At 40.8% G+C, this 15,231-nt stretch overlaps 1 protein-coding gene across 1 annotated transcript; it reads left to right on the plus strand.

Moving 5' to 3' along the window:
* Positions 1-6,113: 6,113 nt before the first annotated feature.
* On the plus strand, positions 6,114-14,494 carry FABP2 (fatty acid binding protein 2). The gene is made up of 4 exons (XM_069104841.1): positions 6,114-6,401; positions 9,104-9,276; positions 13,098-13,205; positions 14,162-14,494. Exons 1-4 carry the CDS (start codon positions 6,200-6,202, stop codon positions 14,210-14,212), a joined length of 534 nt encoding a protein of 177 aa, XP_068960942.1. The 5' UTR covers positions 6,114-6,199; the 3' UTR covers positions 14,213-14,494.
* Positions 14,495-15,231: the final 737 nt, after the last annotated feature.

Raw genomic sequence — 15,231 nt, forward strand, 5'->3', positions numbered from 1 at the left:
GAGAGAGAGAGAGAGAGAGAGAGAGAGAGAGAGAGAGGAAAGAGAGACAGAGAGAGAGGAGAGAGAGACAGAGAGAAGAGACAGAGACAGAGAGAGAGGAGAGACAGAGACAGACAGACAGACAGACAGACAGAGAGGAGAGAGAGAGACAGAGAGAGAGACAGAGGGAGAGGAGAGAGACAGAGTTAGAGACAGAGAGAGGAGGGGGGGAGAGAGAGAGACAGAGAGGAGAGAGACAGAGACAGAGAGAGAGAGAGAGAGAGAGAGAGAGAGAGAGAGAGAGAGACAGAGAGAGAGACAGAGAGAGAGACAGAGAGAGAGAGAGAGAGTATACTTCAATCTGCATTCAGACTCTATAGTTCTTGCTCTGGATGTGTATAGTATTTTCCATCATGAGTCTTTTGGGATTGTTTTAGATTATTTTATTGCTGAGAAGAGCTAAGTCTATTAAAGTTGATCATTGCACAATGTTGCTGTTACTATGTACAATGTTCTGGTTCTGCTCACTTCACTCAGCATCAGTTCATGTAAGTCTTTTCAGGTTTTTCTGAAATGCACCTGTTCATTTCTTATAGAACAATGGTATTCCATTACATTCATATACCACAACTTTTTCAGCCATTCCCCAATGGATGGGCATCCTCTCAATTTCCAATTCTTTGCCACCACAGAAAGAGCTACTATAGATATTTTTGTATTTGTGAATCTTTTTCCCTTCTTTATGATCTCTCTGGGAAACAGACCTAATAGTGGTATTGCTGAATCAAAGGATATGTACAGTTTGGTTACCCTTTGGGCATAGTTTCAAATTCCTCTCCATAATGATTGGATCAGTTTACAACTCCAACAACAATGCATTAGTGTCCCAATTTTCCCACATCTACAACATTTATCATTTTCCTGTTTTGTCATGTTAGCCAATCTGACAGGCATGTTGTGGTACCTCAAAGATGTTTTAATTTTTCATTTATCTAATCATAGTGATTTAGAGTATCTTTTCATGATTAGAGATAGCTTTAACTTTTTCATCTGAAAAATTGACCATTAATCAATTGGGGCATGACTTGGATTCTTATAAATTAGACTCAGTTATCTACATATTTGAGAAATGAGGCCTTTATCAGAGACACTGGCTGTAAAAATTGTTTCCCAGATTTCTGCTTCCCTTCTAATCTTGGTTGCATTAGCTTTGTTTGTGCAAAATCTTTTTAATTTAATGTAATCAAAATTATCCATTTTGCATTTCATAATGTTCTCTACCTCTTATTTGGTCATAAATTCTTCCCTTCTCTATAGATCCGATAGGTAAACTATTCCTTGCTCTCCTAATTTGCACATTGTTTCACCTTTATGTTGAAATCATGTACCCATTTTGACCTTATCTTGGTATATAGTGTAAGATGTTGGTCTATTCCATAGTTTCTGCCATACTATTTTCCGGGTTTCCCAGCAGTTTTTGTCAGATAGTGCATTCTTATCCCTGAAGCTGGAGTCTTTAGGTTTATCAAAAAGTATACCACTATAGTCATTGACTACTGTGTCTTGTGTACCTAACCTATTCCACTGATCCAGCACCCCATTTCTTAGCCAGTGCCAAATCATTTTGATGATTTCTGCTGTATAATACAGTTTTAGATCTCATACTGCTAGGTCACCTTCCCTTTTCTTTTCATTATTTCCCTTGATATTCTGGACCTTTTATTCTTCCAGATAAATTTTGTTATTATTTTTTCTAGCTCTATAAAATAATTTTTGGTAGTTTGGAAGGTATGGCACTGATGTAAATCAATTTAGGCAGAATTGTCATTTTTATTGCATTAGCTCAACCTACCCATGGGCAACTGATATTTTTCCAATTATTAAATCTGACTTTATTTGTGTGAAAAGTGTTTTGTAATTATATTCATATAATTCCTGGGTTTATCTTGGCAAGTAGGCTCCCAAATATTTTATATTGTCTATAGTAAATTTAAATGGAATTTTTCTTTCTACTTCTTGCTGTTGGGCTTTGTTAGTAATATATAGAAATGCTGATAATTTGTGTAGGTTTCTCTTATATCCCACAACTTTGCTAAAGTTGTTAAATATTTCAAGTAGTTTTTTACTTGATTCTCTACGGTTATCTAAGTATGCCATCATATCATCTACAAAGAATGATAATTTAAGGGACGGCCAGGTAGCACAGCGAGTAAGAGCACACCGGCTCCACTGTCGGGATGACTTGTGTATCGAATACGAGTTCAGACACTTAGCACCCACCCAGAAACACCTGGCCGTGTAACCTTGAGCAAGTTACTTAACCCCAATTGCATAGGGATGGCCAGGTGGCTCAGCAAGTAAGATCACTGGCTCCAGTGTGGGGATGACCTGGGGTTCAAATCCGGGCTCAGATACTTAGCACCACACCCAGAAATAACTGACCATGTAACCTTGAGCAAGTTACTTAACCCCTATTGCTTTAAAAAAAAAAAAAGAATGATAACTTTTGGGGTGTCTAGGTGGCGCAGTTTATAGAGCACTGGCCCTGGAGTCAGGAGGACCCGAGTTCAAATCTGACCTCAGACACTAGCTGAGTGACCTTGGGCAAGTTACTTAACCCCAATTGCCCTGCTTTCTGCCCTCCAAAAGGCCAAAAAAAAATGATAGCTTCGTTTCTTCATTGTCTATTCTAATTCCTCCAATTTCTTTTTCTTCTCATTGCTAAAGCTAACATTTCTAGTACAATATTGATTAACAGTGGTGAAAATGGGCATCCTTGTTTCATCCTTGGTCTTATTAGGAATTCTTCTAGCTTATCCCCATTACATATAATGCTTGCTGATAGTTTTAGATAGATGCTACTTAACATTTTGAATAAAACTCCATTTATTCCTATGCTCTCTAGTGTTTTTAATAGGAATAGGTGCTGTGTTTTGTCAAAAGTTTTTTCTTCATCTATTGAGATAATCATATTATTTCTGTTAATTTTGTTATGGATATGATCAATTATGCTGATTGTTTTCCTAATATTGAACCAGTATTACATTCCTAATAGAAATCTCACCTGGTGTTAGTGTATTATCTTTGTGATAAGTTGTTGTAATCTCTTTGTTTTTATTTTAGTTAAAATTTGTGCATCAATATTCATTAGGGAAATTGATGGATAATTTCTTTCTCTGCATTGGCTCCTCTCTGGTTTAGGTATCAGCACCATATTTGTATCATAAAAAAGGATTCCTTCTTTTCCTATTTTCTTCAAATACCTCATATAGTATTGGAGTTAATCATTCTTTGAATGCTTGGTAGAATTCACTTGTAAATCCATCTGGCCCTGGCAATTTTTTCTTAGGGAATTCATCGATGACTTCTTCAATTCCTTTTTCTGAAATTTCTTTTTATTATATTAACCTGGGCAATTTTTATTTTAGTGAATATTCATCCATTTCACTTAGATTGTCAGATTTATTAGCATACAGTTGGGCAAAGTAGCTCCTAATTATTGTTTTAATTCCTCTTCGTTGGTGAAATCACTGTTTTGATTTTTGATACTCATAATTTTGTTTTCTTCTTTCTTTTTTTTAAATCAAATAAATCAATGTTTTATTTCCCCCCATAAGACCAGTCCTTAGTTTATTAATAGTTCAGTAGCTTTCTTAATTTCAGTTTTATTAATTTCTTCCTTGATTTTCAAAATTTCTAATTTGGTATTTAATTGGGGATTTTTAATTTGTTCTTTTTCTAGCATAATCAATATGCCCCATTCATTGATCTCCTCTGTCTCTATTTTATTCATGTAAGCATTTAGAGGTATAAAATTTCCCCTACAAACTTCTTTGGCTACATCCCATAAGTTTTGGTATGTTGTCCCATTATTGTCATTCTCTTGCATGAAGTTGATTGTTTCTATGACTTGCTGTTTGACTCAATCATTCTTTACACAAATGGGACTTTTTAAGTGATGTTTAGAAGGAGAGATTGTATGGGACAATGAATAGAGCCCTGGGCTTGATGTCTGCAAGACACAAGTACAAATCCCACTTTAGATACTTTCTAGCTCTATGACTCTTGGTAAGTCACTTAAATTCTCTGATATTCACCTATAGACTAAAGTGGTTGGATTCTCCCTCTGGGTCTCTGGAAGTTCTAAATCTATGATCCCAGGACCCCTCTTTGGCCAATTAGGTAACCCTTCAAAGAAGGTAAGAATGTGTCCTATGGTTACTAAAGATTGGTGGTTATATCTTCTCCTAGGTTACTCCTGATGCCAAGATCAGTGCTATTCCCACTAGAGCAAACTGCCTCTGTGGAATATTTATGAAAAGACATGGAGGATCATGGGATTGAATGAAAAATGCACCAGGAGGAGGGCATGTCTATGTTGGTGAAGTCACAAATCCATACAGGTATAGAAGCAAACTTGAGAGAAGGGGGCTCCAAACCTTGGGAATTCCTTTCAGAATAAAGATATTTGACCCAAACACCTCAAATTAATGAAGCTTCCCCAAAATAGGAATCACTCCCTAGCTTTTGAAACCCAACCCCAAAGCCCGTGCTCTGCTGGCCCGTAGGTGACCTGTCCCCTTTGCCCCTCCCTAGAAGGTGCAGGGATGCCACACTGCTATGCCACCCCTCAAACCTTTGCCCAAGTGGCATGTTGGCACAATAAAGCCCTGGTCACCAGCCAGTAAAAAGTTATGAGAGCAAATTACTTTTTATTTAGTAAATACAAGGATCTTTGCCTTTTCCTAGGCTGCTGATTGTACAGTCATTGGATAATAAAAGCTTGTTTTATAGGTTAATTATCATGGGGAGGGGCAGAGACAATAGAAAGGCCAATGATAGGCTCCTTTCCAAGTTTGCCTGATTTATACTGTAAAACATGTCAATTCCCATAGAATGGTTCTAACCTTGGTTGGCCACAGCTGGAAGTAGAAAAATATCCCTTTTACATGAGATGCTATTTTGTGACCCAAAGAGGGTCTTCCTCTTTAGGACTGGAAGGAACCTCAAGGGTCATTTAGTCCAACACTCTTATTATACAGAAGAGGAAAATCAGACTCTGAGTAGTTAAGTGACTGGCCAGAGACCCTCAGATCATAGATTTTGAGCTGTATGGGCCACCTTGTCCAACCCCCTTGTTTTACAGATGAGGAACCTAGGTCTTAAAGAAGTGGCTTGTTGTTTCCTAGTCAGAATTTTACTTGGAAAATCACTGTGAGCTCTGGCCCAGTGCCACACATGACCACTGGAAACATGTTTCCATGGTTATAAAGGCAATCAATGTCAGAGGTCAAATTTGAACCCAGGTTCTCTGACTCCAAGCACCTCTTCTTTCCATTACCATCTCCCCAAGATAACCATTCCCTGGGAGCCTGCCAGTAAGGCATGGGGCACCAGGGGGTGTAATAAAGAACACCGCCTCCGGGGGGCTCCATGCCTCCATCAGAGTAGGTGTAATCCAGTACCAGACCAAGGACCCCCTTCAAGTTCTTCCTTTGGGTCTGACCTTGCTTGATCACAGCTTCACACAAGTCTGATGAGAGGGCGTTCATCTCCATCAGCCTCCATCTCCTAGAGACCCTGTCACCACCATCACCTTCACATGTGGTGACTAAAGATGGCAGGGTCCTTCTTCCCTCAGACACTTGCCTCAATGGAGCACAGAAGCACAGACTAACAATGAGAGGAACTTATACAAACACACCCCTCTGACAGAAGAGGAAACAGAGGCCCAAAGAGGCTAAGTCATTGCTTGGGTTGACAGAGCTAGTAAGTGTCTGAGTCAAGACTGCAGCCCAGGCCCTCTTGGCTCCAAGGCCAATGATAAAACACTAGTTTCTCTCAAAGTATCTCCCAAGTCTCAAAACATCTGCCCCAGGCAACCTGAAAAGGTGATGCCAATCATCCTTGGACATTACTGGCCTCACTGAGGAGTGGAGGCTGTGGAAAAGGAGGAAGAGGGTCTAGAGAGCAGCTCACACATACGCACTCACACACACATACACACCACACACCATACACACACACCACACACCACACACACACACACACACACACACACACACACACACTTACAGTATGTTCCCCAAACAGGGAATAATTCCAGAAATAAATGGACATTCAGATTTTGGTTTTCTCCTGTGTTGCAAATGAGTGACGTTTCAGGAAACCATTTTGGGAGGGGTGTTGGAAGAAGGCGCCACCCCAACGCTTAGTCTTGATGAAGCTCAGTGAAATCTTGGACTTTAAACAGCCACATCATTGTACAAATTGGTTCCTAGATAAGCAGAAGAATAAATGCTCCTCAAACCCCAGTCTTGAATCTCTGGCCAAGGAGGAAAGAAAAGTTGGAAACATGGCATTTGATGGGACTTGGAAGGTGGACCGCAATGAGAACTATGACAAGTTCATGGAAAAAATGGGTAAGAGTATTCTCTAGCAACAAATCCTTTTCTGAGCTAGGAAGTCAGATGACTGTTGAGAAACTTTCTGGTGATCTGTTCATGCTAATCATTCTGGGGGTGTTTGCGATTGTTTGCTTCTAAGTCACCTAAGGGTGATGTCAACTTTTGATCTCTATAATTCCCAGCTGATTTCTTCAGGAGGGTAGATTTTGCTGGCTAGGTGTTTATTTTCTGGATTCCTGTTAGCCCCAACCCTTCCTGACTCCAAGAAGGTGCCAGTAATTTACCAGATTCCATGAGCTCTTTAGAAACAGGTGTTAGTAGATTCTGGTAACAGTTGGAAGAAGAGAATATTGTCGGAAAGAAAGCAGGGAGGCAGGAAGGCAGGGAAGCAGGAAGGGAGGCAGGAAGGGAGGCAGGGAGGGAGGCAGAAGGTGAAGAGGGCAGGAAGGCGGGGAGGAAGGGAGGAAGGAAGGAAAGGATTATTAATTTAAAACTGAAGGGAGTCCTAGGGATCATTCCATCCAGGCCACTCAGTTTACAGAAGAGGAAACTGAGGTCAAAAAAGAAAACTTTCCTACTTTCCCACTGATGGGATTTCTAGCTCTGTCCACAAATCTCTGATTTTGATGACTCTTTCTTGTTGATAAAAAGGGAGTGAGACTTATCAGGGCAGAGCTATTACTAGGAATTATTTTCACCTGAGGCAAAAAAAAAAAAAAATTGAATAGGATGTGGTGGGGGCATATCAGAGGACTCTGACTATGGATGAATCAGGTTAGAAAAATAAGTACAGTAACATCCAGAGAGACTGTGTAAGGACAAAGGTGATCCCTTCAGGGAGGGGCACCATGGTGATGGGACCTGGCTTTGGTTGGCTAGCACCAGGTGAAGGAGCAGGACTGAGCCATGTGGCCTCTCCCCCAGATTTCAGCACCCTGGACCAAAGCCCATGAGCTTGGTCCTTGTTACATCTCTCATTGGAGGGAAGGGAAGCACCTCAATCAGTCTTACATTAGGAAGAATAAAATGTTCTTTCTCCTACGGGGGGTGGAGGGGTAGGGGGGGTGGGGAATGACCGCCTCTAGGACTGTCCCATTGTTTTAAGTGCCTGTTCTCAGCCTTGTCTGCATCTACCCTATCACCACACATGCAGCGGACAATCCCGACTCTCCTCTGTGTCGTCTGAATATATAATGGGGTAACTGGCGGCTCAGTGGATAGAACACTGGGTCTTGAGTCAGGAAGACCTGAGGTCAAATCTGGCCTCAGATACTTACTAGCTGTGTCAGTCATTTCACCTCTCTGCCTGACTCCACTTCCTCATCTGTAATATGAGGATAGGAACAGTGCCCACCTCCCACAGTTGTCATGAGGATCCAAAGACATACTTAGTCTGGGGCCTGGCACATAGTAGGTGCTTAATAAGTGTTTCCCTTTCCTTGGCCTTCTCAATTCTGTGACATTGGGGCACACTAGGAGTGTCCCTCACTGCCCTCCAGTGCCCCAGACATTCATTTCCTCTTCCAGGGAGTGTCTCTGTTTGCCCCAGATTGGCCTCAGCCCTGCCCCCTCCCCTCTCTCCCAGCAGCTGCTCTGCAGCTGCCAAAGGCAATTACCACCTAAAGGGGAATGTCAGAGTCATCTGGGTGGAGGTCCTATTCTACCAGCATAGTTCCAGGAGGGAGAGGGAGGGAAGGAAACAATCAGGTATCAAATGCTTCCTATATGCCAGGCACTGGGCTAAGTGCTTTACAAATATCATCTTATGATTCTCCCAACAATCCTGAAAGGGAGGTGCTATTATTCTCCTTATCTTACATATGAGAAAACCGAGGCAAACAAGTTTAGTGACTTGTCCAGGATCACACAGCCAGTAGATGTCTGAGGCTACATTTGAACTCAGATTTTCCTGACTCCAGGCCCCCATGCTTTATCCACTATGTCGCTTAGCTAGGAGAATAGAAACCACATCTTAGTCAAGCTTTTCATCTCTCCCAATGCCATCCAGAGATCCCTGAAATGCAGTAGGTACCCAATAATTTCAGAGACTGAAGTGAATTAATTTCACATTGTCAGCTGATAGTTAACTGGGCACTGAAATTCAAGTCAGGAAGATCCAAGTTCCAATCCTAGTTTAGTAACTTCCTAGCTGTGACCTTGGGTAAGTCTCTTGATTTTTGTGTGCCTCAGTTTCCTTGATGGTAAAATGAGGACGTTGGATTTGATGGTTTGTAAGGTCTTTTCCAGCTAAAACCACATGAGCCTAGCTATAGAATGGAGTGGGGGACAGAGATGACAGCTGAGCAGCCAACTCTCCATTCCAAAGTCATATTTCTCTCCCTCTCCCATTTTTCCTTCCTTCCTTCCTTTCTCTCTCTTTCTTTCTTTTTCTCTCTCCCTCCCTCCCTCCTCCCTTCCTCCCTCTCTGTCTCTGTCTCTCTCTCCCTCCCTCCTTCTCTCTCTCTCTTTCTCGGGCTCCCTCTCTCTCTCTCTCTCCCCCCCCCCCTCCTTCCCCCCCTCTCTCCACACACACACACACACACACACACACACACACACACACACACACACACACACACAAGCACCCTAGAAGGTTTCTTACAGGAAGTTACTGTCTCTGTTCTGCTGTTTAGAATACTTCCCCTCCCAGGGGCATCCTGCAGGATGTACATCCAAGGAATCTTAATTTGGGAGCTGTCATGTCTTCAATTTCACAGGCATCAATATGGTCAAAAGAAAGTTGGGAGCCCATGACAACTTGAAGATAACAATTACCCAGACAGGAAATAAGATGACTGTCAACGAATCCAGTTCCTTCCGAACCGTGGATATCGTGTTCGAGTTCGGAGTCGACTTTTCGTACAGCTTGGCTGATGGAACAGAACTCAGAGTAAGCAGTTTGTTCCTGAAAACACCCCCTTCTTTCTATACCACAGAAAGGAACTCCCACAAACCCTTCTGCTTTCCCTTTTAAACTCCTGACCAGCAGCCCCCACCTATCTGTCCAGCCCTATTAGTTATTACATCCCTTTCACTCACTCTTTTAAAAGTTTAACTTGTTTCAGTAAAAAGCATTTATTTTGACTATATACTACTGTTCCGACCATCTCACGGGCAGGGGCGGCCGGGCCTTACCCTCTCTGGTACTTACCCTGCGCAGTTGGCAGGCGGGAGGCAGCCGCGTTCTCCAAGAATGGAGTCACGGGCCAGGAGAGTCAAAGAGTAGCGAGACTTTATTAGGCAGCTTCTTTTAGCAATCACGTCCTAACTCCTCTTTGAGCTTCCCCACTTTTATCCCCCTTCTGCCCCACCTTCACCTGAGGCAGAAGTTCCCCCGGCACCAAGTCTGAGCTAAGCCCAAGGACACAAGTCGGGAGGTAACGGAGCCCTCGTCCTGGTACAGAGGGTTTCCCACAGATATCTGAGTCTCCTCCACGGTGTTTGAACAGCAAGGTCAGCATGCCCTTATCACTGTAAAGTCAGCATATTCTGGGTCTCGTGCCTCCAGGGGAACTGCACGTACACCCCCTAACATGCCCGCTTTCTTGTTTAGCGCAGAGCGCCTACAGATTTTCAAGGAAGGGTTGACGGAAGGGGGTTGGGGGGGAGCGTACAAAGAGGTTAGGGTGGATTTAAGGAGGGACACAAAGGACAATTAAAAATATCTACTACATGCTTCACAATGCAAATCGCAAGGAGATACAATATAACCAGAAGAAGAAGGGGTGAAAGTAAGATGTATAGCCAATGCAAAGGACTCAACTCTTGAAATCAACCCTAAATTTGTCGTGCCAAATCGGCCGCCATAATTTTATCCAGGGAGGCTTCACTGATACGGCAAATCAATTTATCAAATTATTCCAAATCCATTCTTACAGAGGTATTTCTAAAAATCCCTAACAAACGATTTTTAACTTTTTGCCAATCGTAATTAGACCTGTTCTATTTCACGAGTGTGATACAAATAGAATGAAATCTATGACACTTCAACACAGCTCAGGTTCTGCAAGGCTGTCTTTCACAAATTCTAGTTTCCTTTAAAGCATCTCATGTTTGCTGAAAGTCTCTGCTTTAACTTATTACCTAAATAGAAAGACACAGCGGTTGAAATGATCGATGATAGCAGACAAAATAATAGTGCATATCCCTTCTAGACATACATAGAGCAGGAGTACAAGGAATGCAAACAAGATTCCATTCAGAGGAGTCATACCTAGACAGGTATATCCATAAGTACATTGGAGAAGGAGAATAGAAGATACAGTTGCAATTAGTCCCATGATGAAAAGTCCAGAAATCACTTTTGTGCAGGTTCCCCCAAAGTCCAAAATCGAAAGAGGCTGGTTCTGCAAACAGTATGACATCATAAACACTAATACATTTTTGAGAGTACAGTTAAAGCAGGGTATATATTCCAATAAATTATAGTATTGACTTACATCGTCTGTAAATGATTTACACTAGAAGTAAGGAAGGCTTGAGGAGGTCAAATACATGTAGTCACAATTACAATTATATATGAAACAAGTGATGCAACAGGGGTAGGTGTCTTGAAACATAAATCAGGATGGAACCAGTTCGGTTTGTATAGAAAGCAGAGGGATCACAGCAAGAAACACAAATCCTGGGGTAACAGGTTTTTCAGTTCTTTGGGTGGATATAAAAAATGTTCGATCTGCTTTTGGTTGCATTAGACCTCTTCTTCTTTATTCCCATGCTCTGTCTCTGGGAGTTCTTCTGCTGCTGCTTGAGCTTTTTCATTTTTCTGGGTGATTCGGAGTACACACCTTGACATTTCTTTTCTGGCACCCTCACTGGTCATTCCCCAGCTTCTGGAAAATATATAAGCACAGCCTCGCCCCCACAATAATAAATTCCACATTACCTTCACTTTGGGAAGTATTCACCCCAATTCACATTGTTTTACTGCCGGTGTATGCTCATTTTTAGCAATGTTTTTATTTAGCTAATGTATTTTGGGTGTATAAAGCAGTAGCTAATACAGCTAATTACTCCCCCTTTTTTATTTTAGCAACTAGGTTGTAATATCTTTATTATAAGGGGTATGCCTGTAATTAATATTATTTTTAAAATGATCACAGAAAGATTGAAATAAGTTTGTTAGTGGCAGAAACATTAACAGCATTCAATTGTGTCAGAATGCCCATAGGAGCAGAAAACTATAACATATGGTTACATAGAATATTTGCATTTTGATCAAAATAAGAGTAAGCTAATGTAGTTCTATGAGAAGTAAAGTGAATATTAATAACTGTATCATTATTAGAATTAATAGTAATATAATTACAATTAATTAGCTTGCATTTCCAGGAAGCTGATAGACAAAAGAAGTTCCTGACTAGAACTTTACAACTGAATAGTAGATCTCCATTGTTCTCACACAAAGCTTGTTTATCCTCTGATTATGTTTTACTTTGGAAGAAAGAGACATTTCAGAAATTGAATCTATTAATTATAATAAGTTCAGACACTACTTTAACTCTTGCCTAGGCCATGGAATGACTATACATTGGAATCAAAATAGCAAAATCTGTTCTACTTTACTATAACTTAGCTGTAAGTTGTCTTGGAAATCCTAAAAGTAAAAACAAAACTTTTAAGAGTGAGATCCATTTAAACTAAGTTGGTGGAACATAAGTAACAGATTCTCAAAGTATTCATTGAGAAACTATTGTAGAATTCTTAAATATAACAAAGTTTTTTATCAAAAAAGGTATAGTAATTGAATCTTTATAGTGGCAACAATTGAGATTATTCTGATCATAGAAATTTTGCTATAGAAAGAAAAATAAAATGTGAATTAAATATAATATTAAATGGTTTTTATTTTAAGTAGCAATTTTTCACCAATCACAACTTATATCCAATTATATGTTGATTTTATTCCTATGGAGCTGTAATAAACAATAAAGATTTACTAGGTTTTTTCTCACATAAGGAATTTCATTTAATGTTTTTCTTTCTCAATTGCTAAAAATCCTTCTAATATTTTGCAACTTTCTTAGCAAGTTAGATTCATTGTTTAGGAACTACGTAGCTGAAACAAGTTCCTTTCTCAGGCTGAATGACCTTGCCTCTACAGATAATTTCCTTGGCAGTTTTATAAAATAAGAATAACTGAGATGGATTTCAAAATCCTGAGAATGGTTAGTTTCTATTGTAAATTTTCTCTTTTGGCTAATTGGATTCTTGGGTGTCTTCTCTTGGGAACATTATCAAATTATGCCACTCAGAAAACCCCACCCATTAAAGAAAGCATTGAGAGACTTGGAGGAGAGCATCAGCTTGCATCTTGTCAAAGAGCCTTACAGCTCCTATACCTGGCAGGGTCATCTAGGCTGACCTCCTTATTTTACTGTGTCTAAGGACACAGAGTGACCAAGCTGGGACTCAAACTCAGGTCCCCTGATTTCCAGTCCAGTGTTCTTTCCAGGACACCCCACTCACAGAGTATGCTCATCTTACAGGAGTATGGGAAAAGAACTCTGCTTTCATTCTCCATTCTACTTGCCGTTCCATTATTTTACTTGGGGAAGGAAAGATAATTACTGAAACATCGATAGGAATATTGACTATGAAAAATGAGTATCACTGATGATGCTAAATGGCTTTCTCTGAGATATCAACTTCTGGAATAAACACGAGATGCTTTTCCTAAAATGTCCCAAATATATTTTGTTTTGTGTGCAGGGGTCTTGGAACATGGAAGGGAACAAGCTTGTTGGCAAATTCAAACGAGTGGACAATGGAAATGAACTGTACACTGTCAGAGAAATTGTAGGGGGTGAGCTGGTCCAGGTGAGTTATTTAAAAATCCTGATACCCCGGAGAAAATAAAGCAGTCTTAACAGCTGGGAAATCTGAGTGCTCCTACCTCCTGAACTGGGTTATTATTTACAATTACACCGTCATGAAAAGCCTTCTCCAATACCTCATTGGGGTACAGTAACTCTGTGCTCTTGAGGGCCAAGCTCAGGCAGGCCATGCCAACTGTGGCAAGTCTCTGCATATGGGTCTCTCAATGACTATGTGCCAGTCATTTGGGGATCAACCAAACTGACTCAGGGAACTTCATTTTGGAGTCAAATGCAAAGGGATGAATTTTTCAGCTGTGACAACTCTTCAGGACCCTTAACTAATGGGATCTGTGCTCATGAAAAGAGTGCCCACCCTGACAAAGCCCAGGAGGAGTGAAGTCAGTCAACATTCAAACCAAGTGATGGCTTCACGTATAATAAGCATGAGTTAATGCAGGATTCCTGCTGAAACCTTGTTCATTCCTTGGGTCTGGCCCCAGGACACTTACTAACTGTGTGACCCTGGGCAACTCACTTAACCTCTGCCTGATGCAGTTTCTTCAGTCTGAAGTGAGGACAATAGTAGCACCTACCTCGAATGAGACAATAAATGTGGTGTGTTTAGCATGAGGCACATAGTAGGTGCTAAAATGCTTCGTTCCTTCTTCCTCTCCTAATGAAGGGATTTTGAAGTGATACATTATAGGGATGTCAAATTGATTGATTCTAAACTATAAATATCTTTAAAAATGAAAATTTAAGAGTTTTTTTTAAAATTTAGAAATTTAAACTTAAGAAATGAAAAAAAATTCTCTTTTCTATGGAAGGTACTACTGCTAAATGAAAAGAGAGTATTTACTGCTGATTTTTTTTAAATTATGCTCAATATTGACTTTACCCTCATTTGTTAAAATGTAAATTTTAACAAGCATCATTTCCATGTTTGTTAACTTTCAGAGCTATACATACCAAGGTGTGGAAGCCAAGAGAATCTTCAAAAGAGCTTAAAAGTCAACGTGGAAAGTATGACCCCAAACACTTCCAGAGCAGCTGGCGTTTGGTTTGGTTTGTCCATCAACTATGAACTTCCTGCTGGATTCCTTCTCCCATATCCATTGACTGACTGTTGCTATGCTCAGTCTCACCAAAGGAAAAGAAGCACAAGGCAATTAGGATTGACTTTGTTTTCCATGCATCGTCCCCAGCCTATTAGAGTATGGCTCTGTCATAGCTTACCAAGTGAACATGTAGTATTTTTTAAGGAAAATAAAAATGGCCAAATTCTTTTCATTCTGACTTCAATGACATAGAAATACACAGTGTCTTACACAGGGTGAATGGTCAACGTGTTTGTTGAATGAATGAATGAACAAACGAAACAGGCATGTTGTTCATCCCCATACTATATACCAACACACCTTTTCCCCCCACATGCTCTCTTACCCTGTTCCAAGCCCCCGCCTTTGTTCTTTCCATTCTCTGTAACTACAGTATTTTCCCTCCCCTTCATTAGCTGGTGAATTCCTCCTCATCTTCCATAGGCTGACTCAAATGGAATCTCTTCAAGGAGATGCCATGGGATCTACCAAGGCTGGAAATACTCACTTCTTAGGATTACTCATCAATTACTTGGACTCTGGGAGGGAAACAGCCAAGTAACAGAAAGCTACCAAGGGCCCAAGGATTCCTCTCCGGCTTATCAGACAAGCACATGTCATCAAAAGCCATGCACTTATACTGTAAGCTGTCATTGACAAGTGTGGGGAGGTGGGGTCAAGGGGGTGAGATGAGTAGGAAAAGGAAGCTCCCTCCTCTCACACCTGAAATCCATTCAGTCAGGCAATAAGCATTTATTAAGAACTTATTGTGCAACAGGCACTGTCCCAAATGCTGGGAATATAAAGAACAGTATTTGTCCTCAGAATCTCACATTCTAATGGGGGATGCATGAAAATCACATACAGTATACAAACAGGGTAGATGGAAGGTGATGCCCAAGCTTAAGCATTAGCAGCTGGGGGAACTGG

This window comes from Petaurus breviceps, unplaced genomic scaffold, assembly GCF_028583685.1.
Source record: "Petaurus breviceps papuanus isolate PSGF00001 unplaced genomic scaffold, PetGlider_PUasm1.0 689, whole genome shotgun sequence".
NCBI classification, from domain to species: Eukaryota; Metazoa; Chordata; class Mammalia; order Diprotodontia; family Petauridae; genus Petaurus; species Petaurus breviceps.